The 27,996-nt window shown below is 37.4% G+C and overlaps 9 protein-coding genes and 1 long non-coding RNA gene across 13 annotated transcripts; 5 read left to right on the forward strand and 5 right to left on the reverse strand.

Moving 5' to 3' along the window:
- The first annotated feature begins 440 nt into the window (after positions 1-440).
- LOC17886525 (probable pectate lyase 6) lies at positions 441-2,297 on the forward strand. Its single transcript, XM_006292544.2, has 4 exons — positions 441-743; positions 848-1,535; positions 1,714-1,956; positions 2,038-2,297. The coding sequence occupies exons 1-4, from the start codon at positions 547-549 to the stop codon at positions 2,275-2,277; spliced, it is 1,368 nt and encodes a 455-aa protein (XP_006292606.1). The 5' UTR covers positions 441-546; the 3' UTR covers positions 2,278-2,297.
- An 85-nt stretch (positions 2,298-2,382) lies between these two features.
- On the reverse strand, positions 2,383-4,961 carry LOC17887037. 3 transcript variants are annotated; one of them, XM_023782025.1, is made up of 13 exons: positions 4,801-4,916; positions 4,631-4,692; positions 4,469-4,537; positions 4,299-4,374; positions 4,148-4,218; positions 3,966-4,067; positions 3,786-3,875; positions 3,615-3,689; positions 3,347-3,379; positions 3,126-3,206; positions 2,909-2,980; positions 2,741-2,793; positions 2,383-2,638 (listed from the first exon to the last, which is right to left on the reverse strand). In XM_023782025.1, exons 1-12 carry the CDS (start codon positions 4,853-4,855, stop codon positions 2,749-2,751), a joined length of 831 nt encoding a protein of 276 aa, XP_023637793.1. In that variant the 5' UTR covers positions 4,856-4,916; the 3' UTR covers positions 2,383-2,638; positions 2,741-2,748. The 3 variants fall into 3 exon arrangements, with proteins under 3 accessions (XP_023637793.1, XP_023637792.1, XP_023637794.1); XM_023782024.1 differs by having other exon boundaries at positions 2,722-2,793; XM_023782026.1 differs by having other exon boundaries at positions 2,383-2,793; positions 4,801-4,961.
- A 206-nt stretch (positions 4,962-5,167) lies between these two features.
- LOC17885313 (single-stranded DNA-binding protein WHY3, chloroplastic) lies at positions 5,168-6,967 on the forward strand. Its single transcript, XM_006291619.2, has 7 exons — positions 5,168-5,462; positions 5,561-5,661; positions 5,765-5,857; positions 6,099-6,193; positions 6,297-6,373; positions 6,448-6,536; positions 6,625-6,967. The coding sequence occupies exons 1-7, from the start codon at positions 5,228-5,230 to the stop codon at positions 6,742-6,744; spliced, it is 810 nt and encodes a 269-aa protein (XP_006291681.1). The 5' UTR covers positions 5,168-5,227; the 3' UTR covers positions 6,745-6,967.
- Positions 6,913-9,327, reverse strand: LOC17885401 (pentatricopeptide repeat-containing protein At2g02750). The gene has a single exon (XM_006290363.2). The coding sequence runs from the start codon at positions 9,190-9,192 to the stop codon at positions 7,357-7,359; it is 1,836 nt and encodes a 611-aa protein (XP_006290425.1). The 5' UTR covers positions 9,193-9,327; the 3' UTR covers positions 6,913-7,356.
- Positions 9,328-9,499: 172 nt separating this feature from the next.
- On the forward strand, positions 9,500-11,089 carry LOC17887338 (ubiquitin-conjugating enzyme E2 2). The gene is made up of 6 exons (XM_006291930.2): positions 9,500-9,641; positions 9,969-10,105; positions 10,203-10,228; positions 10,316-10,405; positions 10,489-10,577; positions 10,745-11,089. The coding sequence occupies exons 2-6, from the start codon at positions 9,981-9,983 to the stop codon at positions 10,871-10,873; spliced, it is 459 nt and encodes a 152-aa protein (XP_006291992.1). The 5' UTR covers positions 9,500-9,641; positions 9,969-9,980; the 3' UTR covers positions 10,874-11,089.
- On the reverse strand, positions 11,090-13,939 carry LOC17884708 (4'-phosphopantetheinyl transferase). 2 transcript variants are annotated; one of them, XM_006292582.2, is made up of 9 exons: positions 13,764-13,939; positions 13,286-13,461; positions 12,902-12,969; positions 12,713-12,814; positions 12,470-12,625; positions 12,276-12,380; positions 11,943-12,045; positions 11,778-11,857; positions 11,090-11,647 (listed from the first exon to the last, which is right to left on the reverse strand). In XM_006292582.2, exons 1-8 carry the CDS (start codon positions 13,847-13,849, stop codon positions 11,778-11,780), a joined length of 876 nt encoding a protein of 291 aa, XP_006292644.1. In that variant the 5' UTR covers positions 13,850-13,939; the 3' UTR covers positions 11,090-11,647. The 2 variants fall into 2 exon arrangements, with proteins under 2 accessions (XP_006292644.1, XP_023637795.1); XM_023782027.1 differs by lacking the exon at positions 13,764-13,939 and having other exon boundaries at positions 12,902-12,964; positions 13,286-13,434.
- Positions 13,940-15,578: 1,639 nt separating this feature from the next.
- Positions 15,579-18,582, reverse strand: LOC17886920 (probable LRR receptor-like serine/threonine-protein kinase At2g02780). The gene is made up of 7 exons (XM_006292423.2): positions 17,232-18,582; positions 17,025-17,146; positions 16,707-16,953; positions 16,425-16,618; positions 16,285-16,322; positions 16,092-16,206; positions 15,579-16,007 (listed from the first exon to the last, which is right to left on the reverse strand). Exons 1-7 carry the CDS (start codon positions 18,478-18,480, stop codon positions 15,756-15,758), a joined length of 2,217 nt encoding a protein of 738 aa, XP_006292485.1. The 5' UTR covers positions 18,481-18,582; the 3' UTR covers positions 15,579-15,755.
- LOC111830391 lies at positions 18,398-18,927 on the forward strand. The gene is made up of 2 exons (XR_002833755.1): positions 18,398-18,487; positions 18,581-18,927. It is a non-coding gene; the product is annotated as an uncharacterized LOC111830391 (long non-coding RNA).
- A 1,600-nt stretch (positions 18,928-20,527) lies between these two features.
- Positions 20,528-23,867, forward strand: LOC17886149 (protein IQ-DOMAIN 31). The gene is made up of 7 exons (XM_006290748.2): positions 20,528-20,662; positions 21,346-21,484; positions 21,575-21,844; positions 21,929-22,117; positions 22,207-22,287; positions 22,357-23,446; positions 23,548-23,867. The coding sequence occupies exons 2-7, from the start codon at positions 21,392-21,394 to the stop codon at positions 23,577-23,579; spliced, it is 1,755 nt and encodes a 584-aa protein (XP_006290810.1). The 5' UTR covers positions 20,528-20,662; positions 21,346-21,391; the 3' UTR covers positions 23,580-23,867.
- Positions 23,868-24,100: 233 nt separating this feature from the next.
- On the reverse strand, positions 24,101-26,516 carry LOC17887262 (probable serine/threonine-protein kinase PBL3). The gene is made up of 6 exons (XM_006291042.2): positions 26,375-26,516; positions 25,647-25,984; positions 25,419-25,554; positions 25,172-25,308; positions 24,958-25,081; positions 24,101-24,701 (listed from the first exon to the last, which is right to left on the reverse strand). The coding sequence occupies exons 1-6, from the start codon at positions 26,439-26,441 to the stop codon at positions 24,223-24,225; spliced, it is 1,281 nt and encodes a 426-aa protein (XP_006291104.1). The 5' UTR covers positions 26,442-26,516; the 3' UTR covers positions 24,101-24,222.
- Positions 26,517-27,996: the final 1,480 nt, after the last annotated feature.

Raw genomic sequence — 27,996 nt, forward strand, 5'->3', positions numbered from 1 at the left:
TCTTAACAAATGATTAATATTCGGTAGTTTAACATTTTTCACTTTAATCGATGCTTTAATAGTAGGTCAAATGTTCGTGACGATTAATTTGAATTTTGTTGTTTTTAGTAAGAAACAATTTTTTTAAACTGAATTCCTTTAGTAAACAAATTATAAATTCATAAGAAAACTCAAAGTAAAAATAATATGAGGCCAAAGGACAAAAATAACTGAATACATCCCACAAAAGAAGGATAAACAAAGAAAGAACAATAATAAAACAAGCCAAACTATAATTGGTTTTGAAGAAAAGTAACAGAGAGTTTTAAAAAAATCAATGGTTACCTAATTATTACTCTGTTAATCGTTAATCCTCCATTAATGTCTTTCAGTTTCCCTCTCTCTTTCCATTTCCTTGTTATTTAAGCAATCTATGACTCCGACCATCTATTTCTAACCCTGGGCCGACCAGATAACTTTTTGGACGACCCAAATCTCAAGGGTTCTAATAAAAATTCTACACCGGAAAAAGTACATATAAAAATAAAAACAAGACTCTCACCGCAAATGGTAAATCTTGGGAGCTACGTTTTCGTCTTTGTCTCGTTGTCTCTCGCAGTCGTGGTTCCATCGGTTCAAGCCCACATCGCTGTTCATGATGAATACTGGACGCAACGTCAAACCGAAGCGTTGCAACAAACTTTGGAAGCTTATGACCCTGAACCTCTTAACGTCACAGACCACTTTAACCACCAAGCCGCCTTGTGGGTTTTTTTTAATTTTAACCTGTTTAGGGTTTTTGATTTGTCATTATAACCTAACTTCTTCCGAAAGTAATTCATTTTTTTTTGTTTTTTGTTTTCCTCAGGGCCATGGTGCCGACGGGTATAGTCAACGAAACAAGGAGGGAACTCCGTCAGGTCGGACGTGGTAATAAAAAACCAAGACGTGGCAGAAGGTATGAATCCCTTAACGCGATTGATAAATGCTGGCGAGGCGATAAAAACTGGGACAAAAACCGGAAAAAACTAGCAGATTGTGTCCTTGGATTTGGCCGCAAAACAACCGGAGGCAAAAATGGACCTTTCTATGTAGTCACTGATCCGTCGGACACCGATCTAATGAACCCAAAACCGGGAACTCTAAGATACGCCGTGACAAGGGACAGACCACTCTGGATCATATTCGCGAGAAGCATGATCATAAAACTGCAACAAGAACTGATCATAACGAATGATAAAACAATCGACGGCCGGGGAGCAAATGTTCATATAACCGGGGGTGCAGGTTTAACGTTGCAGTTTGTGAGGAATGTGATCATACATAATATTTATATCAAACAAATTAAAAAAGGAGCTGGTGGGTTGATTAGAGACTCCGAGCATCATTTTGGGCTTCGGACAGTGAGTGATGGTGATGGGATTAATATTTTTGGTGCCACGAATGTTTGGATCGATCATGTCTCGATGACAGATTGTTCTGATGGGATGATTGATGCGATCATGGGATCGACCGCTATCACTATTTCCAATTCCCATTTTACCGACCATGACGAGGTAAATAAGGATAAAATTAAATTAGGACTTGGCACAAAACCCAACCAAACAGTTTTTGAAAACCAAATTTTAGTTTAGAAAATGGAGAACTTTGTATTCACTTGAAAAGCAAAACAAACTGGATGCAAACTTTGAACGCAAAAACAATGGGGCCTAAGGTTTCCATTCATTTCTGCAGGTGATGCTGTTTGGGGGTACAAACAAGGATGTGATCGACAAGAAAATGCAGATAACAGTTGCGTTTAACCATTTTGGTAAGAGATTGAAGCAAAGAATGCCAAGGGTCAGATATGGTTTGGTCCATGTTGTGAACAATGACTACACTCACTGGGAAATGTATGCAATTGGTGGAAACATGAACCCGACCATTATAAGTCAAGGCAATCGTTTCATTGCTCCTCCTATTGAAGATTCCAAGCAGGTAAAAACCACTACAATTCTTGAATGAGCAAATCACTACACTAAACTTGAGAGATACAATTGAGAGAAATTTGAAACGCAGGTTACAAAGAGAGAGTACACACCTTATCCTGAATGGAAAACATGGAACTGGCAATCAGAGAAAGATTATTTCTTGAATGGAGCTTACTTTGTGCAATCGGGGAAGGCAAACGCGTGGAGCACTGCCCCGAAAAACCCAATCCCAAGAAAGTTTGCAATCCGGCCTCAGCCAGGAACAAAGGTCAGAAGACTCACCAAGGATGCTGGTACGCTTGGCTGCAAACCAGGCAAGTCCTGCTGATAAAAGCTCCACTTTCGTCCATTGTGTTCCCATGTTGTTATGGTAAGAAACAAAAAAAAAACAGAAAAAAGAATTGTATTTGTTGTGGATGGTGTTTGTAACAAATTGTGCATAATGCAGTATGGATTATATTATTAGAAAAATATAGGTTCATTTTTTTATTGTTGGATGCGGAAAAAAAATCAAGGAAAAAAACACATTCTTTTTGTTTTTTAATCTTCTTACTTGCCTCAAAGGACACTAATCTAAACACCAATACATAATAATCACTCCTATCAATCCTATACCTTCTTTCTATCCAAATCCAGGGTCATTCTCTTCAATGCTGTATGTCTTAGGCTATCAGACTCATGTCTTCTTGCTTCGAAAGAGACAGAAATAAAAGTTTTAGACAGACTGGTTTTGTCCCTAGTCATGAAGAAAGAAGTATTATGTCATCAAAACCTTGATGATATATTGGTACCATCTGAATTAGCAGTCATCTAGTAGCTCTATCTTAACGCTTTCTTTTAAACCCTGAAACATGTAAAGTGGCAGATGGGATGAGTGGAGGTTTCATTTGGAGTTTTAATAAAATCATATTGCTGCATATCTGTGTGTGTGCTTGTTATCATATTTGACCCAAAAATACCTCTGAGCTTGACGCTTCTTCGTTTGTAAGTACTATACATGTGCTTGATTTCCCTGAAAGCCGAATCTTCTCCTGCAAGACCACATGAAACAAATTATCAGAAAAGTCCATGGACAAGATGGAGGAAGTTAAAGAGGTGAGACCACTATATTATTGCTAGGGACTATATACATACTAATTTTCCATCTAAATGTTTCTCCTCACAAAGAATACATACCTGTATCAATATATCTGGCATCTTGTGATTTTCTCCACCCAAAGAGTCGCACAGATACATCAAACCCATATTCGCAATATTCTGCCCAGCAACAAACGAAGACGAATAAGTTTAAGTAAATTGATCTTTTACTTCATGGCTCCATAATTAGCTGCCAATGATCCCTTCAAATGTTTTTGAGAACTTTAATCAAACAAGAGCGTAAATAAAGAAGTACGTACCTGCTTGTACTCAATGCTATCTAATTTTCCACCCTAAGAAATTGGAAATTTAGACGGAATCAGTAAGCATAACGACCACCAGAGATATGTAATTTGTGTTTATTCCAGTCATGAGTTTAAATAAATGTTAAAGTTATATGCTAAAGGAAAGAAAAACAAATCATATTGATGGTCACTTATAATCTCAATTCTTGTAGTCAGACATGTTTTCTGCTCAAAATGACAACAAAGACACAATAAAAAGGATTTTCAACAACAGTCCACGTACCATACCACCAAAGAGGCTATGCATTGCGTCAAAATCATCTCCAATGTTAGCAAGATCCTCAAGAGCCAAACCCACCTGTTAGATAGATATTAAACTTGTTAGTTGTTAATACTGACCTCAAAAGAACAACTTTTGCAACCTGTTAATACGTAATACCATATTCATTCATACATTATCCTGGACTCCCTTTAAAAGATCTTTCTGCACGTCCAGCTTATCGTCCACCTTCTGAAGCCGCTGACTCAGGTGCTTCTTAGCATTCTGACCAACAACATAAGAAAAAAGCACTATACAATTAGAATCCTATAAGATCATAGCAAGGACCGAACAGTTGATAGAAGAATCACCCACAGATATAGCTTCTGAAACGGTATCCAAATGCTTTGTGAAGTTCGCTACAGCATTTTCCATGTTCTGCTTTGTTATGCACATGATATCAGAGAATGAAATCCCCTAACACAGAAACAAACATCAGCTTCCGAGAAAATTAACCCCAAGAAACTGTAGTTAGAAGTTAGAACTATACAAGATACCTTGAACCACATGTAGCCATAGCCTAAAGCTCCCAATGTAGCTGCCGGGACTATAAACGGAGTAAAGTCAGCTGGAAATAGCAGATGAGAAAGTTAGAGATAAACAAACATTCTTCAAAAATACCAAATCAAAAACTGGCCGGAGACAAACCTCCTTGACCTCCATTAACTACAGTTATCTGCCGGGACGAAGCCAATTGCCGAACCTCCATTGCTAACCGTTGCATCTACAATATTCTCACACATTCATATATGAATTTTCCTACACTTTAATCACACACACCACTTCACCTCAAGATCCATCCATAACACTAAAATTACCTGAGTAGTCATGCCATCAGAATCATCATCTGAATGATCTCCAGATTTCTCAAACCGCTTAACCAAAGCCTTCAAATTTGGAGGAAACAAAAAAATTTACTACTCCCTTGTGATCCAAAACTCAGAAGAACACAACAAAAGAGAGCTTTTTACTAATCGTACCTGTAGCTCACCCAAAATGTCTGACATCTTCCCATTCTTAACCAGAATCGTACTAGTATAACCTTCAAATTCAAAGGCAACATAGAAGCCAAAAGCGTATTTTTCATAAATCTTTTAGAAACTCTATAATTGGGGAAAATCATAAAGCTCGAGAAACCCTAAATACCTACCTGCTCCAGCTAAAATTAAAATCTTCGATAACCCAATTCCAGATTGCATAGCCATGGTCGCAGCTTCCACACAGGTGAAACAAAAAGAAGTTGTCTTCTTTCTTCTGCGTCGAGCTCTGTAAAAGTTTCGCTCGCCGGCGTAAGAAACTGTCAGGTCAATGTCGGTTGTTTGTTTGAATGACGTCGTTTTATACTTATAAACTCTTTGACCTTGTACTAAACGTAATAAAATAAAGTCAACTTAAGAAATATTGGGTTAAATTTGAAAACAATTAACATTTATTGGGGTCAAATTTGTAAGTATGAAATTTGAAAGGGTAAAACGAATTAACACAAAGTCTTCTTCTGTGCTGAAGTTCAAAACAAAAACCCTTACCTTACCTCCATCGTATCGTAACCCAGTGGAGAAGACGAACCATTGAGAGCAATGTCGCAGCTCTTATCTTCTCCTCCAATGGCGGTTTTCTCCAAAATCTTCGTGAATCATCAGCTTACAGACACTCGTTTTCTCTCTTCTCACTCAATTCTCACCTCCGGTGGTTTCGCCGGGAAAGTCGTTCCTTTAAAACCGACGGCGAGGTTGAAATTAACAGTGAAGTCTCGCCAAGGTGATTACTTTGAGAAGCAGAGGTTCGGTGACTCGTCTTCTCCTCCGCAAAACAGTAGGTCACTCAAATGTTTGAATTTTGAAAATTTGGTAAAGCTTGAAATTTCATAAAGTTTGAATTTTTGTTTGTTTGGGTTTTTGGGTTTTATATAGCTGAAGGGTCTTCGCCTAGATTTTACGTGGGTCATTCGATTTATAAAGGGAAAGCTGCTCTTACGGTAGAGCCACGCGCACCAGAGTTTGTGGCTTTGGAAGTATGTCTCTCGTCTGGAACATCAAAAGCTCTACTGTATTTATCTATCTCTCTAGGTTGATCTCATTTTTTCTCTTCTTTTTTGTGTGATGGTTTTGATCCAGTCTGGTGCGTTCAAGCTGACAAAAGAAGGTTTTTTGTTGCTCCAGTTTGCTCCTGCAGCTGGTGTTCGTCAATACGATTGGAGCAGGAAGCAGGTTTGGTTTTTATCTTTCACTTACTACTTCAGAGATTGTGATAAAGATCATGAACTTAATGTGGTGGCAGCAACAACAAGAGCCTTTTGACTTTCTATAATGGTTGTGGTTAGATTATGTTCAATGTTGCAAGTCTAATTTTTATCTAGAACGTAGTATATTAGGGATTGTGAAAATGAGAAAACTTGGTTTGGAGAAAGAAACAACACTTTTACTTATGTTTTGATGTCGAATGATGCAGGTGTTCTCGTTGTCAGTTACAGAAATTGGTAACCTAATTAGCCTTGGGCCGAGAGAATCATGTGAATTCTTCCATGACCCGTTCAAGGGAAAAGGGTATAATTTAGGGATCATATGAGGTCTTTTTCATTGCACAGAATGAGTTTCTCTTTAGAATCTGATTCATAATTGATTTTTTTTTTTTTTTTGGTTGTTGTAGAAGTGATGAAGGTAAAGTAAGGAAAGTGCTGAAAGTTGAGCCTCTTCCAGATGGTTCTGGCCGCTTTTTTAACCTGAGTAAGGAAAGCTTTATTTCGTATTCTTTACTTTTGTCAAGCTCTTCTGATTTTCATTGTTGATTTTTCATGAAGGTGTTCAAAACAGGCTCTTAAATGTAGATGAGAATGTATACATACCAATCACTAAAGCAGAGTTTGCTGTTCTTATCTCTGCTTTCAACGTGAGCTCCCTCTCTCTCTCTGTCTCTCTCTCTCTCTCTAAGTGAAAAGCCTTTGCCCTTATTACAACTTTACACATTGAATTTCCAGTTCATCTTGCCACACCTCATAGGCTGGAACACATTTGCAACCTCCATAAAACCAGAAGACTCTAACCGACTTAACAATGCGTCACCTAAGTATGGAGGAGACTATGAATGGAGTAGATGATGGATACTGTTGGCAACCTTGCAAACTCGGTTCTTCCATTTATCCTATCTTTTTGTTATGCAAATCAATGAGTCACCAAGAACCGTTAGAGACAGAGAACCCAAAAAAAAAAAAAGCAGCAGCAGAGACTGTAGTAGCGTTTAGACCAAATGGGATGCTTGTTGTGTAGGAAGTGTTAGACAATTTGTATTGATTCGAGAGAAATCCATTACATTTTTGCTAATACATATAATATTGATTACAAAGGGTCTAATAGACTAGATACTCTGATCTCTTATGGAGCATAGACATGCTCTCGATTCGGAGGTTGTAAACCAGATTAACCATCCAATACAGGATTCCATTTGCAGTATAGAAGAAACTAAAGGACCTAAACAAACAAAGATAAAGAGATCATCGTGCAGATTACCACATTCAGACATTAAACAGAGTGTAATACCCTGCACAATGAACTGTTTAGCTTTGTTAGTTTAGGTCCTTGGGTGTCTTCCATGCTGCGGATGTAAACCTGAATTAGTGAATAACCTGCTTTACGAGCCCCGAAACCAGAACACGTCAATACTCCCCAAAGCAATTCTTGCCTTTGCTCACTTTGGACCACTCGGTATGTACTTAACCAGACAAACTAAGACCTGGAAATTTCACCAGTTGCTTCTGATCTATTACCTGCCTGATACTTTCCACATCTTGCCATCTTTCGAGTGCAGCATATATGCTGGACAAGATCACAAATGGAGCTGGATTCTCTGGCTCTAACTCTGCTAGCTTCATTGCCGCTTCCTCTCCAAGCACTGGATCAAGGTGTTGCCTACATGAACCGAGCAAAGAAGAGTAAACCGAAGATGATGGTTCTGACATTTGATTGATTAACTCCTTGGCTTCTCTTAATCTCCCAAAACGACCCAAAAGATCAACCATACAACCTATGTGCTCTGTACTATGTTTATATCCATATTCTTCCTGCATCAACCTAAATACTTGAAATCCCTTCTTGACATTGCCACAGTGACTACAGGCAGACAGAACAGCAGTAAAGGTTGCTGAACTCGGTTCTACTTTCTCCTCTCGTAATAGGTCAAAGATTTCAATTGCAGATTCATACTCTCCATGTTTACCGTAGCCAGATATCATAGCGTTCCAGAACACGGGATCCTTGGGTTTTGGTTCAAACCGATCAAAGATCCGGCGTGCCCACAAAGAGAACCCACATTTCATATACATATCGATGAGAGACGTTGAAACATATATATCCCTCTCAGCTGTAGCTTTAATGACATAGCCATGGATCTCTTTGCCGTTCTTTAACGCCCAGATGTCTGAACAAGCCGACAAAAGGCTAGTGAGACACTTCAAACTAGGAATCGTAACTACTAACAGCATTGTCTCAAAGAACTTGAAAGCTTCAACAACTTTTCCTAATTGTGAAAAGCCACTGATCAGAGAATTCCACGTGGCTGAATCGGGCTTAATCCCCTCAGAATCCATCTGTTCAAACAGCTCAACTGCTGTCTCATGCTGTCCATTAATCATCATCCCAGAGATAACAGAGTTCCAAGATATCAAGTTCCTGGTATCTTTCAGCTCGGTGAAAACACTGTATGCTGACTTCCAACATCGACATTTTGAATACATATCAATGAGAGCTGTACCGACCATTACATCAAAGCTAAAATTTTTTTTCATGACAAGACCATGAATTTGCCTACCATACTGAAGATTCAAAAGACTAGCGCAAGCAGTTATTGCATTAATGAAAGTAACAGGATTTGGAACTTCACTTGAAAACTTCCTCATGAGATTGAAGACACTAGGGACCAAATGCATAACTCCATTCTCCATCAACCCGGAGATGAAAGCGTTGTAGGTTACAACACTCTTATGAGGCACGTTTTCGAACATCTTCGCAGCCAAAACCCATTCTCCACATCTCGAATACATTGAAACAAGTGAGGTTCCAACGTAAACTTCCATATCAAAACCTGATTTCATCGCCAAACAATGCAATTGCCTCCCTCCTTCGATATCCCCACAGCTACCCAAAACACTGGCCACAGTAACCGAATTCGTCCCAGACCCAGAAACCCTAGCATCCCCAAACATCCTAAACGCATCTCTACAAAAACCATTCTCCAAAAGCCCAGAAACCGCTGCATTAACACTCGCAATACTCCTGTCAGGCATTTCGTCGAGCACATTAAGAGCATCCGTCACCTGCTTCACCTTCATGTACATACTCACCAAAGCCGTCGCCGTGAAAACATCAACGAAAAACCCAGTTTTTATGACATGGGCATGAAGAATTCGACCTTGGACAACATCTCCAAGCCTGGCACAAGATTTAAGAAGAGGCGGGAATGTGAACTTGTTGGGAGAGTGAGACAAAATCGCATCCAGCGAAGATCCACAGGTGACGAGATTCGAGACTCGGTGCCTCGTGAGGCTTATCATCAAGAGAGAGGTAATAGCGAGACCAAAGACACATCAAAGCTCCTCCATTGTCGACAACTAGAGATCAAAAGATACAAAATTAAGAAATGAAATGAACAATAAAAAATCAATCTTTTATCGGTTTAAAATCTGGTTAAAACCGGTTTAATTTCGGTTAAGCGCCACTCGCGCATGGCCTGAACAAATATCTGAAGTCTCTGACTGTACACAGTTTTGATTAGATCGAAGTTTCTAGAAGATCACACCACTGCGTGCGTTATACGAAGTTCCACATCATATCTCTCTATCATCGCTCGGTGAATTCGAGGATCGTCGAGCTTCTTTGATCGGCGACTTTTTTTTTTTCTCTCATCATCATCTTCGTTTGAATTATCCGGCCTCGTCTCGCCGCAAGGAAAGATGCTCGCTTGACGAAGAACCTTTAACGATCTTTGCCTAATTGTTCAACAGTAAGATCTCTTTTTCACGATTGCTTCGTTGCTAGATCCGTAGATTTTACTTTGAATTTCAGATATTATTATCATTCTTTGGATGTTTTGGCTGTGAATTGAACCGATGTTAAGAGGTTCCTAGGTTAAAGAGAAGTGTGTAAGTATTTTGCCTTTTCGATTTGCAATTGATGTGCTTCTCTATGATCATAGTTTTGTATAACAAAACCAGTTTAAGAGTCACCAATTTGTTGGATGTGTAACTACAATTTTTAAAACATACTGAGATTTTGATTTGAAGTTGGCTTTTTGGAAATTATGTGATGGTTGTTTACTGGGTTTTGGTAGAGTAAGAGAAGGATGTCGACTCCAGCGAGGAAGAGATTGATGAGGGATTTCAAGAGGTTGCAGCACGACCCACCTGCAGGGATTAGTGGTGCTCCTCAAGACAACAATATCATGTTGTGGAATGCTGTTATCTTTGGGTAATGGAACATAGTGAAAAATCGATACTTGATTGGTTTCAGAGACGTTTGAAGTCTGCACTGTACTTATTAAACGTTTTGTTTGTGGATTTTTCAGGCCTGAGGATACCCCTTGGGATGGAGGTAAAGATTTGTTATAGTAATCACTATCTTGAGATTTTTGTAATCTTTCATACCTGGTCTGATATAGCTTTTGTATGATCTTGTCAGGTACTTTCAAGCTCTCACTCCAGTTTTCGGAAGATTATCCAAATAAACCACCGACAGTCCGGTTTGTTTCACGGATGTTCCATCCAAACAGTAAGTTAGAGATTACCACACCATCTTTTCTTGTTCTGAGTGCATTTGATTGACAAAACACTCACTTGGTCAATGTTTTCCAGTTTATGCTGATGGGAGTATATGCTTGGACATTCTTCAGAACCAATGGAGTCCAATATACGATGTCGCTGCTATCCTAACCTCCATTCAGGTATATATATACAGAAATGTCATATCAGAATGCTTCTCGTGTCTTGTTTCTCAATGAACCGTTGATGATTGTTGTTATTCTGCTCCCCCTCCTGACCGTTTACACCGGATCTTTGATCTAAAGCAATTACATTTGTGGCTGAACAATCATCCTTTTCTTTGTCACAGTCGTTGCTCTGTGATCCTAATCCGAATTCTCCTGCAAATTCGGAAGCTGCACGAATGTTCAGTGAAAGCAAGCGCGAGTACAACAGAAGAGTCCGTGAGGTTGTCGAACAAAGCTGGACCGCCGACTAGTAATTATATTGTTGTAGCATTTGTCTTCACATAACATTAAACCTCCTCTCTTGTATTTGATTCGACAATCACTTCTCTGAGAGAAGTTCTCTCTCCCTCCCACTCGCTTTTATGTCTGTGTGTTTGCCAAACTCTGTGATTTGTTGCTTTGTGTTTCTTTGTATTTTCGTAATCACATTCATCTTCATAATTATAATATGTATTGCAATTCGATCATTGTCGTAGCTCTTCTTCTTTTGCTTTATATTTGATAATACAGATTACTAATTTAGCAATAGAAGATATATGTCAAGTACTCTACGAACTACATACTGACTTGTTGTTAACACTCAGTCACTGTTTCAACACTTTTTGTCTCTCTTTATCATTTCGTTCATATATGTATTGCCTTCAAGGAGGATTCATGATTCCCACTACTTCGTCTCCATCCTTGTTGCACTTGAATTGTATACTGCAGATACCAGGGCAGACGAGAGTAAATTCCACTGTTGTCCTCAACGACTAAGTATATGAATATGATCGTTTCACACATGGAGCTGCTCCATACTGATGGTTCATCTCTTAAACCGCTCTCCAGCTTCCAAAACTAGCATAGAGGTTTCAAATTTGTAAACTGTCGAATTGACAAATATGAAAGGTTCTGACTGAAACAGAACAGCCTGAAGCTTTAAACTTCCCATCTCTGACGAGCCTGCAGCCACTACTTTGCCTACAATGATCTGAAGTAGTATCACTCCATACTGGTACACATCTTCTCTTTCTCCATCTCCGTTACTGCATTCAATTCACTAACAAGTTTATATTCAACCTTATGATGGGTTATGCTCGTGCATGGAATGTACTACAGAGGGATGTATTGGAAACAAAATGCTACAGAAATCTGGAAGGTTGAAAGCTGCACTACCTAGAGAAATATGCTTTCAGAAATAAGTCCATCTTCTACAAACGGGATGGTTTTCCGAACAATTACCCTCATCGGAGCTCCTGCGAGAAGGAACAACATGTGATTAAGAAACCACTAAATAAATGGATTATTCAGTATCAAGAGCTATGTCAACTGAAACTGCACCTCCATTAGCTTGATCATTTTCAGTACAGATTGCTGCATAATGAGAACCAGCCAACTCCAATAGGCCAAACTTCCAATCTCTGTTGCATTCCTCTGTCTTCTCCTGTGAATTGACAGACATTTCAAATGTTTAGAGAAAACAATCAAGCGTCCTAAAATTCTATTTTTAAACTGCCTGCTTATACGCTATGCAGCAAAAACTTTTTCTGACAGCAATGAAAAAGAGATATAGTAGTAAAGGAAATTTTCAGAAAGTGTACAACACAACAACTAATTGCATTTCATAAACACCCTATTCAATTCCAGAATGTGTCATTAAAGCCTAAAAACAACCTTGCAAAGATTGTAGCCTCCATTTGTTCCAGCCGTAGACTGGATAGTGAATGTATTAAAAGGAGCTGCAGAGAAGCCTTTTCCTAATGCTTTCACATATGCTTCCTGGAAATAAAACCATCACAACAGTTTTTAACTTTCGAGAGGAAACTAGTTTCCGACTTTCAAGTATATCTGTTGTTAGTCAGACCTACCTTAAGAGTCCATAACTTAATAAATTCCTTTCGCTGAACTTCCGGGTCTGGTATAGTTGACAAAAACTTCACTTCATCAGTAGAGTAAAATCTTTCTGCTAATGTTAAAACATCATGTTTTATCTTCCTTTCCTTGTCTTCAAGATCGATACCAACCTATAGTCATAATAAACTGCAACTGATCAAATTTTTAAAAGAAGGCATTGAAAAAATGTCCATGTTTGCCTCAATTAGAAGACTTACAGGAACATGTACAGTCACCCCACAGGCAACTAATGAATCTGTGTGGGAGATATTAAAATGCAATGGTGGGTCATTACAGTTCTTATAATTCTGCCAATCTACCTGTGAAAGATTAAACAAGAATAAATGATATTATCAACTTAAGCCGAGACTATGAGTCTAGTATATAATCCCAAATAACTGTCTCACCTCAGGCTTCCCATACATATTCTTCTTGAACATCAAGGTCCGAGGATCAACTGCATTGTTTGTCTGATCTAGAGATATAAACGTTACAGGAACTTGTTCAGAAAACTCGTTAAAATTTAGAATTTCCATAAGAAAAATTCAGTCTGCAAAAGACATAATGCAACATTATTGAAGAAAATCTTAAGAAGAAGACAAGCTTTCCAAGTTTTCTTTCTAATTATGTTTTACTGCTAATCATAACCTAAGAGACTACCCAACAGAATCATATAGAAAGGCAGCTGTAGGAGACTAAGCAGCTCAATCTTCAAGAAACAAAGCCTAATAGGAAACTCCAGTGCCTAATGATCGATATTAGCTGTAAAGTGTAAGAAAAAAACAACATACATCTTGCAATGGTGGTCCGAACCAATGTGCGGGCAAGCAAAGCATTCTTCTGAAGCTCATCGCCTCGCATCTGAAGAACTTTATCTTTCTCAGATGGTGACAGAAGTTGAGAGTAGTGTTTTAGAAGAGATGTACTTTTCACTTCATCTGGAAGTACATACCATAGATGAGTCTCCCTACATGAAATGAATAAGAACACAATCAATGGCCATAACCATCAAAATCAATGTAGATTATATAAACTGACGCAAGAGTGTTGAAGATAAGCTTCAACACAATAAACCAAATCATGATGACGAAAAAAAAAAAAAAAAAAAAAAAAAAAAAAAAAAACAAACAAATAAAACCAAATCATATCAGCCAATTTTGATCATTCCTTAACATCAGAGAACCCTAAAAATTCAAGCTTGTTATTGTATTCCAAACTCTGCAATCTATGACGACAGAGGACTCTCAACATAGGCAATGAGCTACTTACATCCGAGATGGAAGTTGCAGAGGAACCAGTTTAGGCAATTCGATTGAGAAGCTTCGCTGCATTTGCGACATGAAACTGGTTCTCATCAGCTATAACTATTACCAGAAACTGAGTTCCAATTCACCCCGATCCGTTGATCGAAAGTTTCTCCGGTGAAAAAATAGCGGCGGCGACAATTTGCAGCAGACGGAAAATGTATTTGAGAAGAATAGTATTATAATCTGTTTGGCTGTACGGATAAGTCTATTGGGCCAGGCCCATGGCTCTTAGTCCAATATAAGATAGAACTATGCGTTCAGCCAAACAAGTCATCATCGGCGGTATCTTCTCGACGCCATGGATGGAACGTGCGTCTGAGAGAGCTCGCACATCAGAGGAGAGGTTGCGAGGCTGAGCCCTTTGTGCTGAATTCCTGATCTCAACGTATTGTGAATTCAGTTTGATCGAGTATGCACGTAAGGTGTTCGACGAAATTCCTCAGTCACGTCAGTTCTGGTGTTTGTTACAACGCTTTGGTACACAGCACACTCGAAAGTAGATAAGCTAGTAGAAGGTGTTTTCCCTGATACTCGAGCTCAGAAGCTTGGTCTCGAAGAAGAGAAGCTGCTGGAAAGCCAATGGTATTGTATCAAATTTGTTTGGTACTATGAAGAGAGGTATAAGCTGGAGCCTGGTCCTGAACAGTACTCTTGTGTAGTTTATCTACTTGGAAGAGCTGGTCGACTGGATGAAGCCATGGAGTATATAGTATCAATGCCAGTTGAACCTGGTGGTGCTGTTTGGGAAGCTCTATTGGGTGCCTATAAAATCCATAAGAATGTGGACATGGCAGGGTTAGCTTTTGCTTAGGTGACTGAGTAGTAGATGTGAGCATAGTGAGAAGTTAACAGTAGCTTTTGGGATTCACAACAGTATTCCAGGCACAGAGAGTTTCGTGATAAAGAACCTGAGGGTTTGTGAAGATTGTCAATGTGTCATGTGTTCATCAAGCTGTTTAGCCAGTTTGTAGACCACTGGTTCTTCAAATCGTTAGTCCAAAACGAATGTATACTGTCGGTTCTTCAATTTTGGTATCCTCAACAGTTTTCCACCACAGTTTATCACAGTCGCGAGAGATTCTTCCACTGATTTCCACCAAGCTAATGCTCGACGTTGATATGATCGAAGCTTTGGTGGAAGCTGATGGAAATTGACATGCATCTTTAATCCACAATTTCAAAGACGGTTTATGCTCGTGCAATGACCAGTGATTTTCCAAGAGTTTCACATACATGGTGGTCCAGTAATAAGCTTTGATCTTTCCAATACGCCGAATGTACTACAGAGGATGTATATAAGGCAAAATACTTATAGAAACCTAGAAGATTTCCTTCAGAATTATGTTCATCTTCTGCAATCTGATCTAGTCCAATATATGATGTTGCTACAATACTAACCTCCATTCAGGTATATATACAGAAATGTCATACTCAAATGCATTCACATGTCCGAAGTCTCCTTTTGAATTTGTTGTTTTGGTCAAATTACATAGGTGCATGGCTGAGTAATCTCCCTTTTTTCATAAGTCGTTGCTATGTGATCTTAATCCGAACTCTCGATCAAATTCAGAAGCTGGATGAATGTTAAGTAAAAGGAAGCGCGAGTAATTATATTATTGTGGTAGCATACTAGCATATTTTTTAGAAAAGACTATGCTTACTCTCTTGTGTTCCACCCACTCTCTTTCATGTCTTTGTGTGTTTTTAAAACTCTGTGATATGTTGCTTTTGATGTTTTCATGTATTTCCGTAACCACATAACTTCATCATTATCATATGTATTTCAATTCGATCATTCTCGCAGATCTTTTGCTCTTTATTTGATACAACTGATTACTAAGTTAGCTAATAGAAAATATTTCAGGTAATCTATGGAACTACATATTGACTTGTTGACTCTTATGACTGATTCTACAATTTCATCTCTGTTTTAAAACACTTTTCTGAGGATTCTTCATTCATATATTGCCTTCATGGATGATTCATGATTCCCACTGCTTGCTCTCCATCCTTGCTGCACTTGAATCGTATACTGCAGATTCCATACAACATCTTCAATTGAAGGCCGTTTGGTCTGATCTTCACAAAGACAGTTGATAGCAAACTCTACTGTCGTCCTCAACGACTCATAAGCATATGATCCTTTCACAGATGGATCTGCTAAGCTGCTCAATACTGATGGTTCATCTCTCAAACCATTCTCCAGCTGCAGGAAATAACATAAAGGTCAAATTAATAAGCCATGTTGGATTAACAAAGATGAAAATGTTCTGAGTGAAACAGAACAGACCTGAAGCTTCAAACTTCCCATCTCTGAAGATCCTGAAGCTAGTACTTTGCCTGTTATGATCTGTAGTAGTATCACTCCAAACTGGTACACATCTTCTTTCTCTCTATCTTCATTACTGCACACAATTCACTGACAAGTTTCAGAATTTGATGGAAGAGAACACATTTTATCATATCTTAGGAGATACAACAACCTCTGAGGATTTTTGGATTGAACACTCTCTTCTCCGATCTAGAGATGCCATGAAATTTTCTTAAATTAATCAGTTAAAAGAAAAAAAGAAAGACATTTAGAATGTAGGATTTGAATTGAATTAGTCAAAAGAATTTATACCTTGGTTGGTAAAGGAATAGTATAGCCACTGATTTTTACAGTGAGTGTTTCATCAAGCATGATATTCTCTATCTTCAAATTGTTCCCAAAGATCCCTGGTGCTACTCCCATGTGCAAGAACTGTATCCCTCGAGCAACTCCTATGGCTATCGCCATTCTCTGAGGCCATTTCAGTACTTCTTTCTTCCTACTGTCTGATTACAAAAATTCCCATAGTGAATAACCATTTGAATCTGTGGAAACCTGAATATATTTTTGTAAATTTTTTTTCCAGGTTATTACTTGTGAGAAAGTCCCTCAATGATCCACTAGAGATGTATTCTTGGACGATAAAGATGGTGTGTCCAGAGTGTTGATTGTGCTCTTGGTTACTGGCGATGCAGTGTCCAAGAACGCTTACCAAATGCATATGCCTTAGCTTTGATAAAACTTCCATCTGTTGAGCTAAGCTCTGTGGCAAACTCTTCTGCTTCAGCTTGATACATCGCACTGTCACTGGTATGCCTTCTCTTAGACAACCTGTGTACAGCTGTTTGAATACCAAATATGTTAAGTAATCAGGTTCGTCGTCGGAGTCTTAAGTAATGTTTTTGTTTTTACCTGTTCGCAGAAGAGGCTTGCTGCATCAAAGTCGTTAGTTGCTTCTTCAAGTTCTTCCAAGGAGAAAACGCGGTACGGTGGCAAACCAATCACCGCAGATCTCATTGTATGCGGTACACGTCCTACACTCAGAAAGAAATGTATGGTTTTTGCTAGAAAAAGACTCAAATTCAAGATATCAAATCAATAATAAGAGTCACTATTTACTTGAATCTGGTAATGACTTAGAGCTGGTAGTTGCAGTGCTGCAAACTGAGACTTTATCAGAGGCATGTCTCTCATTGTTGTTGTTGGTTACTTCAGAATGATTTTCTTCTGATCTTCTTCTTTTCAGGGTAATCAAAATCAACAGAACCAAAATTGCTGCAAGGATAACCGCACTGATGATTATTAAAATCACTAACCCGAGTTTGATTCTTGTAGAATCTTTCTCTTTAACCTTGGGGACAGGTTTCACAGCTATTGCTTTGCTTGCTTGGTTTTGACAGAAAGAAAGCGGACGCTGATACTTCGCGTTAGGAGTGCCAATCAAAGACAAGCAATTGAATGAGAAAAGCACTGTCTGATTCCTGAAACTCTTTGAAGAGTAGCAAGTAGGAAGTTTTCCAGTTAGGAGATTGTGAGAAACGTCTAAAGCTCTAATCTTTGAGGAGCTGCAAGAGGAATTTGGAAGTGACCCGCTTAACATATTCTGATCCAAACTGAGAATTTGAAGAGAAGGAAGCGAAAACAGAAACTCTGGAATCGACCCGGTGAATTCGTTGGAAGAAAGGTCTAAACTTTGAAGCTTCTTCAACTTATTGATCTTTTCTGGAATCTGGGATCTAAATGAGTTGTTCTTCAATGAAACAGTGATGAGATTACTTGGCAGTGAAGGAACTCCAGGACCGAGCTTATTATCTCCCAAATGCAGCTCTTGAAGATTCGACAACCCTCTGAGATCATCAGAGACAAACCCCCAGAACATATTGTCTCTTAAAACAAGGCTTTTCAGATTCTTCAAAGACGCAATCTCTTCTGGGATCTTCCCGGAGATGAAATTAGAGCTGAGATTCAGAGATTCAAGAGAAGGTGATAGCTTGGTGATGATTTTAGGAGAGAGAGAACCAGAAATCCCAAGAGAGGTAAGAGACAAAGTTTTTAAGCTTGAGAGTTGTGTAAGAAGAGTGAAGAGTTTATGAAAACTACCGGAGAGCTTACTGGTTCTGTTCCCAGTTATAGTTAACTCTTGTATGTGGCCTTTGAAGCAAATGGTTCTTAAGGAAGGAGAAGGACGAATGCGGCAGAAGTTGGTCGTATCGGTCCATGACTGAAGAATCTGTGGATACTGTAGTTGCTTCTGGATTTCAAGAAGAGTTTTTGATTCACTTGAAGCTAGCTGAGACTCAGAGAACAGTGGAAGAAGAAGAAGAAGGAAACTGAAGCAAAAAAAATGGATTTGAAGATAATTCTGCATTTTCTTGGTAAAGTTTACTGTATTAAAGATGTGTTTTTGGATTCAGAGAAACAGAGACTCATTGAATGAAAGCTGTCATTTTTTTTCTTCCTGGGAACAGAGACAGATCTATTGGGAAAGTAGATGATGAACACTTGGGATTGATGAGTAAAGAGAGAAACCTATAAACTTTCTCGAGGATTTTCGTGGGAAAACTTAAAAGAAAGAGTGAAGAAAAAAGCCGATTAAGGTGGAGGCAATAAATGTCCATCTTTCATTTCTGAAACTTTTATATTTGTTTTTGGGGAGTTTGGTTGTTTGCTCATTACTGCACATTGCACAACCTAAGCTTGACAGACTGTTTTTAATGAATCCAAGAAGATGAAAATCTTTATTTTATGTTAATCTAATTATTGTAACATTAACAACTTATATTCCACATGATATTTTGATAGTGTTTTTTTTTAATCTAGCTCAATTTGTTAATAACTAATTATCAAGTCAGAAGACTCAATAAAATGTCAAAGAACTGATACTGATTATAATGATTTTCTACTCCATGTAGACTATGTAGTAAATGGTAACAACGAAGAGGACTTGAGTCGAGTTTAGCAATTTGGAATTGGTGTTTCTTCTTGTAGCTCTACTATAAAATTATCGTTTGTGCTTTCTTTGTTATATTTTGTTTATAATATTTCAATTTTTTTAAAAGCTTTTCAATCATTTCTGTTACTTGTATATCTTTATATTTTTGGTAAAAATTTTCAAGAGTGCTATAAATACATAAACATTGATACTTGAAAAGAAGTAATAACACAAATGGTTTATTAGTTCACAGCTAAGCCAGATGATAAGACATTTTTAAGTAATTAACAGTTAACAAACTAATAATGTTTCTTTGTTCATTTTCGTGAGATTATTGATTAAACACGTGCTTTTGTTTTTCTTAATAAAACATGTACATACTTTTAGATTATATAAGTTACCTTTCTATAATTCAGAACCTCTATAATTGGATCGATCAGAGACAAAAGCTATAGAGATGTTTTTGTTACTTGTCGGTGAGAATGAGATTAAGAAATGTATGTCGTGTTGTGTCCTCGAGGAAACGAAGCCATTACGTTTTGTGTCTTATCTTTTAAAAGTGTGTTAGAGATTCTACCAAATGTCGAGCTGTTTCTTTTTTGTTCTGATCAACTGTTCATTTACTTTCTTTTTTGTTTTTTGGGTACAAGCTTCTACTTTTATTAATGATAGTGTGTGTTACATAATAAAATTTTATGTATTTTTATACGATCAAGCACATGCAAAGACCTTTGGAATAATCGTCACTGCGAAAGTCTCATTTAATATTTTCCACAACTGCCATATTTCTCTGAAATTATTAAAATTTTTATTTAAAATAAAATAAAACTTTATTTTTTGGGCTTCTACACTTTTCATATGTCTAACTTTTAGCCTGTCTATGGAGTAGTACATTTAGGCCCAAAATATACCACATTTTAAGTCCATGTATTACAATATATTTTAACTTTCTGAACAATTTGTCTATTTTTCTTTTTTTGAGAAAATAGTTATATTAATAATTTACTTGCGGAAATAAGTTGTTGATTGGTTCTTCCGTTACCATCTATAAATAGTTAAATTTGTGGAAAATTGCGGTTAATTGGTTTACACTGTTTAGAACCGCTAGAAAACGTTGGATTTAAAAAAAAAAATCTCCTAGAAAACATTTTTTTTTTAATTCATTATTAACTAAAAATGATTTTTTCTTATGTTAGTGAAAGGAGTAAGATAGACACACGTAATTAAGAAACAGTTAATGCCTTTCAAAATCGGAAATTAGCGGACTAACCACTTCGATAATGACAACATTAATTCTCGATTTGAAAAATCATTAATCCAACTTAAAAAAGAAAGATATTTCACTAAATTCCAATGCAATCTACAATCACTCAATTGGGCTCATACCACAAATAGGCCCATTAATAAACCCATTGACAAAACATCTGTAGAACGCAGTCGTTTCATATCTTTATAGTTCCGTCTCTCTCCTTTTTTTTGTTTTCCTCTCTCCCTCACATTACAAACGGTGAGTGTAATTTCTGACTGTAACCACTTTTTGGTTTTTTTAGGTCACTGCTCCGACGAAGAGCCTCAGAAAAGACAACAAATTTTTGAAGAACATAACAGTAACGATTCGGTACATTGTGAAAATCTGTTTCAGATTTGACATTTTAAATTCTTTTTTTTTTTCTTGTTACACATTTTAGTAAAAAACCCTCACACAACAACAAAAAAAAAAGTTTCTGTTTTTTGATTTCTTCTACTCAGATCTGATTTACTAAAATGTTACTCCATCCTCTTCCACTCTTTGATTTTGCTTATAAAGTATCTCTCTTTTCGATTTTATATCTCTGTTTTGCTCGAAAAATACGGTTTTTGAGTTTTTCTGGTATTTGTTCATATGAAATTTAGGTTTTTTTTTGTGTTTTCCCGCTAAGTCTACATGGGTTTTAGTTTGTAATCGTCAAAATCTCTGCTTTTGTTCACTTTAAGTGATGGGTCTATGTGTTCCTTTGGCTTTCGTTACCTTTTATTTTATTTTTCTGTCTCTCTTTTGATTTATGCTTTATCACTGTATAGTTGATGTCTGTGTTCGTCTTGTTTAGAACTGTTAGGGTTACTATCTTTCTGATTTATGTCTTGTGTGTGTTTCTAGGGTTTCTGTTTGAGATTTTTTATTATTTTATATTTATAAAACGTTTCAGCTTCAGGTAAAATTGATGTTTCCATAGTTTTGCTACTGTAAAATCCATTGGCCTTGTTTTTGTTTGGACCTGGTGTGTGGCTTATACAAACAAAATGTGTTTTTTGTTTATGCAGGTTTTTTATTTTTGTAGCGAGTTTCTAATTGTAGCTATTAGAAAAGATGGGAAAGACTCCAAGTCCTGGTAAATGGATCAAGTCTCTTCTTGGGAAGAAGTCATCCAAATCGAGTTTGGAGAAAGGAGGCGAAAAATTGGTAAGAAGTTAGTGAAAGTTCTGGTTTTTACTGTGTTTTTTTTTCTGTTGGGAAATTAAATGATGAGAAACATTGTTCATGTTTTGGAAGAGATCTGCAAAGAAGGAAGAGGTTGTAGTCAGGGTGAAGGATAGTAATGTCTCAAAGCTACCTACCGAACCCCCTGTAATTACATCAGAAGAAGTTGCAGCTACTCAAACTGTAGTAGTTCCTGATGTTGTAGTCCCTGAGAAGCAGCCAAGTGGAGATATTGAAGGCGAGGAGGCATCGAATGTGAATCTTGAGTCAGGGAATGACTCTGAAGAAGTCAAGCTTGAAGAAGCTGCTACAAAGGTTCAAGCTGCTGTCAGAGCTCATCAGGTGAATTCCTTTTCTTTATTCTATATGTATTGATTTATTGGGTCTTATTTTGCTGATACTTTGTTGTTTTCTTAACTTGTGAAGGCCCGTGAAGAGTATCAGAACCTCAAAAGTATCATAAGGGTGCAAGCAGTTATTCGTGGTCACTTAGTCAGAAGACAAGCTGTTGCTACCTACTCGTGCATTTGGGGAATTGTGAAGTTACAAGCGCTTGTTCGCGGGAAGAAAGCTAGATCCTCAGAAACCGGGGCTGAACTTCAGAAAACAAATACGGTATTCAATGTCTGTTAGTTTTATACATTCCACTTTGATAACTGCTCCTTGAATTTGCTTTCAGAACTGTAATTTCCTTTATCTATTAGGAAATCGAGGATTCTGAAACTTTGCAAGGAACCACATACAGTTGGATGGAGATTCCCACAAAGCTTTCCATGATTGATAAGGTAACATCAACATTTTGCTTTGTGGCTCTCTGACAGGCTCATAATTATTTGTTTCCGTGACATTTTCAGATTTTGGTTTCATCACCAACGACATTGCCTCTGAAGATGCAGTTTAGTCCTGAGAATCCTAACTCAGCCAAGGTGTGGCTTGAACGCTGGACACAGTTGCAGGTTTGGGCTCCTGGTCCACTGGTGGTTAAAAATCTGATACCAAAATCTCAGACAAAGAAGCGAAGTTTTCAAGCAGTTGAAACGGAAAAGGGAAAACTTAAGAGAGGTGTGAAGAAACCAGTCGGTGCTTTAATTACTGGAAATAGCTCCGGTAACCGTTCTACAACTGAAAACGAAAAGCCTAAACGAACTGTGAGGAAGGCTTCCACACTTGGTAAAGAACTTTCGAGAACTGAGAATGACAAGTCTAAGCAGAGTTCAAGAAAGAGTACTAGCACCATAAAAGAACGGTCCTCAGTGGAGGCTAAAGAGGAGAAGCCTAGAATTAGTCTAAAAAAGGCTTCGCTTTCTAATGGGATAGAGAAAGCTACCCGGAAATCTGCTGAGAAGAAGAAAGAGATTGCTGATTCAGTGCAGAAAGAATTGTCTGTCGATGAGGTTTCAGCTGCTGTAGTAGATGCTCCTGAAGATGAAAAGATGAACCTTATCCCTGAAACAGTTTCGAAAGAGTCTAATCTTGATAAAGATGAGCAATCACCGGTTCTGGATAACATGGAGCAAGAGGATCTCAAGACTGCCGAGAGAGATGATAAAGCTGAAGAGGAAATCCAAGAGCCAGACGGGCAGATTAGCTCTGAGAATGGAAATGTTGCTTCTGAGAACACAAAGCCTAACGATAGACGAGCTTCGTTGCCTGCAAAGATTGAGAATCATCATCAAGACGATGGGCTTACACAAAGTGGGCGAAAAATTCCGAGCTATATGGCTCCAACTGCATCTGCAAAGGCAAGAATAAGAGGACAAGGTTCTCCAAGGATTACTCAAGAGAAGCCTGAGAAAAACGTGACAACAAGGCGCCACTCTCTTCCTCCTGCAGCCAATGGTAAGCTGAGTACAATGTCTCCAAGAGCTCACAGACTGCTCATAGCTTCAGCTAAAGGATCGATGAACAGTGACAGGTCGTTTTCGTCCTCCAAGGACATTGGTGGTAAGAGGTTTCAAGCTATGAGTATACACAAGTCTCTTACATAATTTCAATCTTTAAATATCTACATCTTTTTAACACTTTATATTCATGTTTACTTTCAGACAAGTCAACGAAAGCTGAGTGGAAACGGTGAAAGATCTGAAACTTTTTTTAGACAGAAAGAGAAAGCAATCCATAGAGGCATCCTCATCATCTTACACTGTTGGACAAAGCTCTGAAACCTTTTGAATCACTCTTAACTGTTTTTCTTTATTATGATTGTCTGTGTGTTTTGTGTTGGTTTGGTTTTGATTTGGTTTGGTGTGATGAGTGACTCATCATGAGTCTTTGACATGTTGTCTTCAGTTTACTTTCACATGCTTTGTCTCACAAACAGAATAGGGTTCGAGTAAATAGTTTCTTTAAAAATCGTCTCTAATCATTTGCAGTTGTTGGATTTTACAAATTGAGATTTCTTACAAATTTAATTCAGCACAAACCAATTTATTACATCCCAAGATTGAAAACTTTCGTCCTTCAGACTAAACTCATTATACCCACAGACCAACATACAAACAGACAAGATAGATCATCATGATCGACTATATTGTTTCCATTCCAGTGCCAGAATTTGGGATATTGGAAATTTGGTTTAACTATGTGGAACAGTGAAACAATATTGAAACCAAATTTTATAAACTGAGCCAAGAATGAAACTTTCGTCCGTTACACAGCACATTTTACACACAGAGCAGCATAAAGTAGACAAAGACAAAAATAAAACTATTACAGTGATTCTATTTTACACGAGGAGAGTTATTGTGAGTAGGCAAAGGAGAAGCACCAGGAGTTATGTTTAAGAGAGGCCGATCATAACTATACCTCCTTGGAGATTTTTGTACAACAGATCCACTACTACCTCTTGGAGAATCAATCTGAGATGGTCTGTTTCCAATTCCAGTTCCAGGTTTAGTTGACTCAAGCTGCTCTAATTTGGCTAAAACTTCTGACATTTTCGGTCTGAGTTTTGCGTCGGGGTTTAAGCATTGCAATGCAAGACTAGCTGCTGTGTATGCTCCTTTTTGAGGATACTGACCGCCTAATCTTGTGTCCATTATTCTAAAGAGCTTTCGCTTGTCGCCAAGATACGGTGTTGCCCAGTCCACTAGACTCTGTTCCATTCCCACTTTTGATTTATCCACCGCTCTTCGTCCTGAGAGTAATTCCAGTAGCACCACACCAAAACTGTATACATCGCTCTTAGCAGTTAATCGACCTGTAGACGAAAATTAAATTTGAGCCAAAGAGTTTAAAAAAAAGTGAAGTGTATAAGCTGCAATGGCAAAAGCCTTTGAACCAAAGTGCTAAAGTTCTTTTGCAGAGAAGGCTATAAGCATATGACGCAAAAAGCCAATGTTATAGAGATAAAGCGCCAAAAGGCTAATGTTTTTGAAGTAAAGGCCAACACTTTTAAAGCAAAGACAAATGTATTTGAAGTGGATAGGTTTAAAGCTAAAGCCAAAGTTTCTCACCTGTTGCTACATATTCCGGGGCAGCATATCCGTGAGTACCCATGACTTGCGTGGACACATGAGTCTTGTCACCAGTAGGACCTGCTTTAGCTAGACCGAAGTCTGAAAGTTTACTGTTGAATTCCTGCGAATAAGATCGATATAGAAGTTGGTTAGAAATGAAGTGAAATCCCGAATAAGGTGTTGGACTAATCAGGTTTCTCGGGTTTATTACAGCGTCAAGTAGAATGTTAGCAGCTTTAAAGTCTCTGTATATCACTTGTGATTTTGCGTCATGAAGAAAAGTAAGCCCCTTGGCTGCTCCTATTGCAACTTTCATCCTTATTGCCCAAGTAAGTGGCTGAGCGCCACCTGCAACAAAAGAAAACAATTTTATAAGGATTACAAATCAAAGTATTAAGAAGATAAGATGTGTTTGATTCTGAAAAGGATTTGCTTTGGTAATCACAGGTTTCACATACGTCTAAAAAGATGATTCTCCAAGCTTCCTTTTGGCATGAACTCATATACAAGTAACCTGTTTTCGCCCTCTACACAATACCCAACTAGTTTGACAAGATTTGGGTGACTAAGCTGACCAAGATAGTTCACTTCCGTCTGAAACCAAAACAAATCCAAAAAGATATGTCAACAAACAATGTTTTCAACACAATTCATGATCAAAATAAATAAGAGAAACAAAGACATACCAACCACTCCTTATGACCTTGGAAACCTTCAGTCTTAAGCTTCTTAACAGCAACAACGATCCCAGAACCGGGTTTTGAAGCAGTTAACGTTGTTCTATCAATCCATCCTTTAAAGACATAACCAAAACCTCCTTCACCTAAAAGACTATCGGGTCGAAAATTCCTCGTAGCGTTCTTGAGCTCGTTAAAGGTGAAAGCTTTAAGATTTGGTGATGACAAAATCTCTCCTTCTGTTCTTGGTGTAGGCAAAGACTCAACACTGCTGTAAGAGTTTATGCTTAAGCTTGAAGGAACTGTGGAACGACTTGTCTTGCTAGAAGCTCTTGAGCTCGACGAAGCTAAAAATAGATCCAAATAAAGTATCTAAAGTCAGACTCGAAACGAAAAATCATTACTTTATTTCAAATTCAATTTGCACATTGAGCAATCCAACCATATTAAATCAATCCTGATCCAACATTAAACCCCAAGATCATCATACACAGAGATGGGTAATTCGAAAGGTTTAATTTTTAAAGATGTCAGACATAGATAACACCATCTTAAAAGTCAAAAATTTAGCTTGGAATCAAATATATGGAAGTTAACTGAGAAGAAACCATTAGAGAACAGAGTAAGGAGAAATTTCCCAAAAAAGAACAATAACAGAAACTTGAAGCAAACGAAAAATGGGATAAAAGAAGAAACTTTAAGAAGTATGAAGAAATTTGAAAAATAGAAAAAAATACCAGAATTAGCATGAGGACTGTGGCTGCTACTATCCACTTTAGCTGATGAATCTAAGCAATTACCCATTTTTTTTCGAAACCAATCAAAAGAACAAAAACCTATGTTTCTTTGTTTGATCTGCAGCGCATAAGATTATTTGTAATATATTTATTATTAATTATATCAAAAAAAATAGAAAAGAAGAAGAGGATGATGATTTGGAGAATGAGAGAAGAAGAAGAAGAAGAAGAAGAAGGAACGTGAGAGATGTAAGAATCACAGAGAAGCACAGCACACCATACATACAAAAGTCATGGTGGTGGTGGTGTGGGGTTTTTGGATTTAATTACGATTCTACCCTCTCTCTTTTTGGCTTTTGTTCTACGTGGTCCGTGGTTTCCTCTGTAAAATGACTATTGTACCTTCGCTTTCGGCAAATCTTTACGGATTATGCGGCCACCAAAGAAGGGATAGTTTCGTAAAGATCTGGACCATCTGGACTACGTCTTTGCTTCCGTCAGCAAATCCACGTCAGATTTTGTGATAAAGCTTTGTCTTTTTTTTTTTTTTTTTTTAACATTAACCTTTAAGCAAAAGCAAAAAAAAAACTACTAAAAGATGCATCAAAATCTAATACAAAATTTTGGTAAAAGATTCCAATAATTTGTAGATAATGTAAAAGATTTTTATCTAATTATAATACAAATTGGGGTACAGGAGTTTTAAGTACTGTTAATGGAGGGATGATAGAGATAACACGCTTTACGAATATTTAAATTTCAAGTGTATCGAAACTTTATAATTCCCATCCATGCATTGACCCCAAAAACTAATTTCACATTACGTTTGACCGACACATCTAAGAGCTTTTTTTTTTGGACATATTACACTCTGACACGTGGGGCACAATATTCGCAATATAATTTATCAGATAAAATTGTATAAAACTCTAAGTCTCAACAATAAGAAGAAAATAATTTGGAATTTTATATAGGAATATCTTAATCGCTAAACGAATATAAAAATGAGTTAAAAGTATATTTCTACGATCACAACAACATTAAAATTTGTCGAAAACATATCATAATATAGTGATTACAATTCTGAAAGTTTACTTTACGTGACGACATTTACGGTTGTTACCGTTGGTGCCGCTCAGATGACCATAATTGTATAAACCAACCATCTCTTTTTTTTTGTCGGCAATTAAATAGCCATTTAAAAAAATGTCCGTATTTTGCAACTTGATATATCATAAGTACAGTATATCACACCAAGTGATTTGTATCAAAAAAAATATCCTAAGGTTGAAAAAGAAATCAGGAAGCATGTGAATAGTTTTCTAGTAACACGACAAAAAGAATCATGTTGAGAGTTATCTTTTGACTATATCAAATACCTTCTACTAATATATATCTTTGTCAACCATATTATCTATATATATATCCATCCATGATCCATGTACAATACATAGTGTTTGAGTGCTTTTTTATTTTATTTGCTATCATATTTTATACTTTCAACCTTTCTTTTAGTCTTTTCCTTTGTCAACAATATTATCATCTTTGCCTTTAGATAAAAGTATATATCTTATCTCATCTTTGATTTTATAAAATGTAAATATTTTATCAAAATATTCATT

This window comes from Capsella rubella, unplaced genomic scaffold (assembly GCF_000375325.1).
Source record: "Capsella rubella cultivar Monte Gargano unplaced genomic scaffold, Caprub1_0 scaffold_5, whole genome shotgun sequence".
Lineage (NCBI taxonomy): Eukaryota > Viridiplantae > Streptophyta > Magnoliopsida > Brassicales > Brassicaceae > Capsella > Capsella rubella.

Bases quoted from the DNA above. Each gene is read 5' to 3' on its own strand.
- LOC17886525 (XM_006292544.2), top strand. From the start codon at position 547: ATGGTAAATCTTGGGAGCTACGTTTTCGTCTTTGTCTCGTTGTCTCTC. The intron at 744-847 runs GTGGGTTTTTTT...TGTTTTCCTCAG, and splicing joins TTTAACCACCAAGCCGCCTT to GGCCATGGTGCCGACGGGTA. The intron at 1,957-2,037 runs GTAAAAACCACT...TTTGAAACGCAG, and splicing joins CTATTGAAGATTCCAAGCAG to GTTACAAAGAGAGAGTACAC.
- LOC17887037 (XM_023782026.1), bottom strand. From the start codon at position 4,855: ATGGCTATGCAATCTGGAATTGGGTTATCGAAGATTTTAATTTTAGCT. The intron at 3,207-3,346 runs GTACGTACTTCT...GTTGCTGGGCAG, and splicing joins ATAGCATTGAGTACAAGCAG to AATATTGCGAATATGGGTTT. The intron at 2,981-3,125 runs GTATGTATTCTT...GTGGTCTTGCAG, and splicing joins TGCCAGATATATTGATACAG to GAGAAGATTCGGCTTTCAGG.
- LOC17885313 (XM_006291619.2), top strand. From the start codon at position 5,228: ATGTCGCAGCTCTTATCTTCTCCTCCAATGGCGGTTTTCTCCAAAATC. The intron at 5,463-5,560 runs GTAGGTCACTCA...GGTTTTATATAG, and splicing joins GTCTTCTCCTCCGCAAAACA to CTGAAGGGTCTTCGCCTAGA. The intron at 5,858-6,098 runs GTTTGGTTTTTA...CGAATGATGCAG, and splicing joins ACGATTGGAGCAGGAAGCAG to GTGTTCTCGTTGTCAGTTAC.
- LOC17885401 (XM_006290363.2), bottom strand. From the start codon at position 9,192: ATGATAAGCCTCACGAGGCACCGAGTCTCGAATCTCGTCACCTGTGGA.
- LOC17887338 (XM_006291930.2), top strand. From the start codon at position 9,981: ATGTCGACTCCAGCGAGGAAGAGATTGATGAGGGATTTCAAGAGGTTG. The intron at 10,106-10,202 runs GTAATGGAACAT...TGGATTTTTCAG, and splicing joins TGGAATGCTGTTATCTTTGG to GCCTGAGGATACCCCTTGGG. The intron at 10,406-10,488 runs GTAAGTTAGAGA...AATGTTTTCCAG, and splicing joins ACGGATGTTCCATCCAAACA to TTTATGCTGATGGGAGTATA.
- LOC17884708 (XM_006292582.2), bottom strand. From the start codon at position 13,849: ATGAGAACCAGTTTCATGTCGCAAATGCAGCGAAGCTTCTCAATCGAA. The intron at 13,462-13,763 runs GTAAGTAGCTCA...CATTTCATGTAG, and splicing joins CTGCAACTTCCATCTCGGAT to GGAGACTCATCTATGGTATG. The intron at 12,046-12,275 runs GTTGTTTTTAGG...GTCAATTCACAG, and splicing joins GAGGCTACAATCTTTGCAAG to GAGAAGACAGAGGAATGCAA.
- LOC17886920 (XM_006292423.2), bottom strand. From the start codon at position 18,480: ATGCAGAATTATCTTCAAATCCATTTTTTTTGCTTCAGTTTCCTTCTT. The intron at 17,147-17,231 runs GTAAATAGTGAC...TTCTGAGTGTAG, and splicing joins TAAGTCATTACCAGATTCAA to GACGTGTACCGCATACAATG. The intron at 16,207-16,284 runs GTTGTTGTATCT...AATTGTGTGCAG, and splicing joins CAATCCAAAAATCCTCAGAG to TAATGAAGATAGAGAGAAAG.
- LOC17886149 (XM_006290748.2), top strand. From the start codon at position 21,392: ATGGGAAAGACTCCAAGTCCTGGTAAATGGATCAAGTCTCTTCTTGGG. The intron at 21,485-21,574 runs GTAAGAAGTTAG...ATGTTTTGGAAG, and splicing joins AGAAAGGAGGCGAAAAATTG to AGATCTGCAAAGAAGGAAGA. The intron at 22,288-22,356 runs GTAACATCAACA...TGACATTTTCAG, and splicing joins AGCTTTCCATGATTGATAAG to ATTTTGGTTTCATCACCAAC.
- LOC17887262 (XM_006291042.2), bottom strand. From the start codon at position 26,441: ATGGGTAATTGCTTAGATTCATCAGCTAAAGTGGATAGTAGCAGCCAC. The intron at 25,555-25,646 runs GTATGTCTTTGT...TTTTGGTTTCAG, and splicing joins AAGGTCATAAGGAGTGGTTG to ACGGAAGTGAACTATCTTGG. The intron at 25,082-25,171 runs GTAATAAACCCG...TCTTATTCGCAG, and splicing joins CTAACATTCTACTTGACGCT to GAATTCAACAGTAAACTTTC.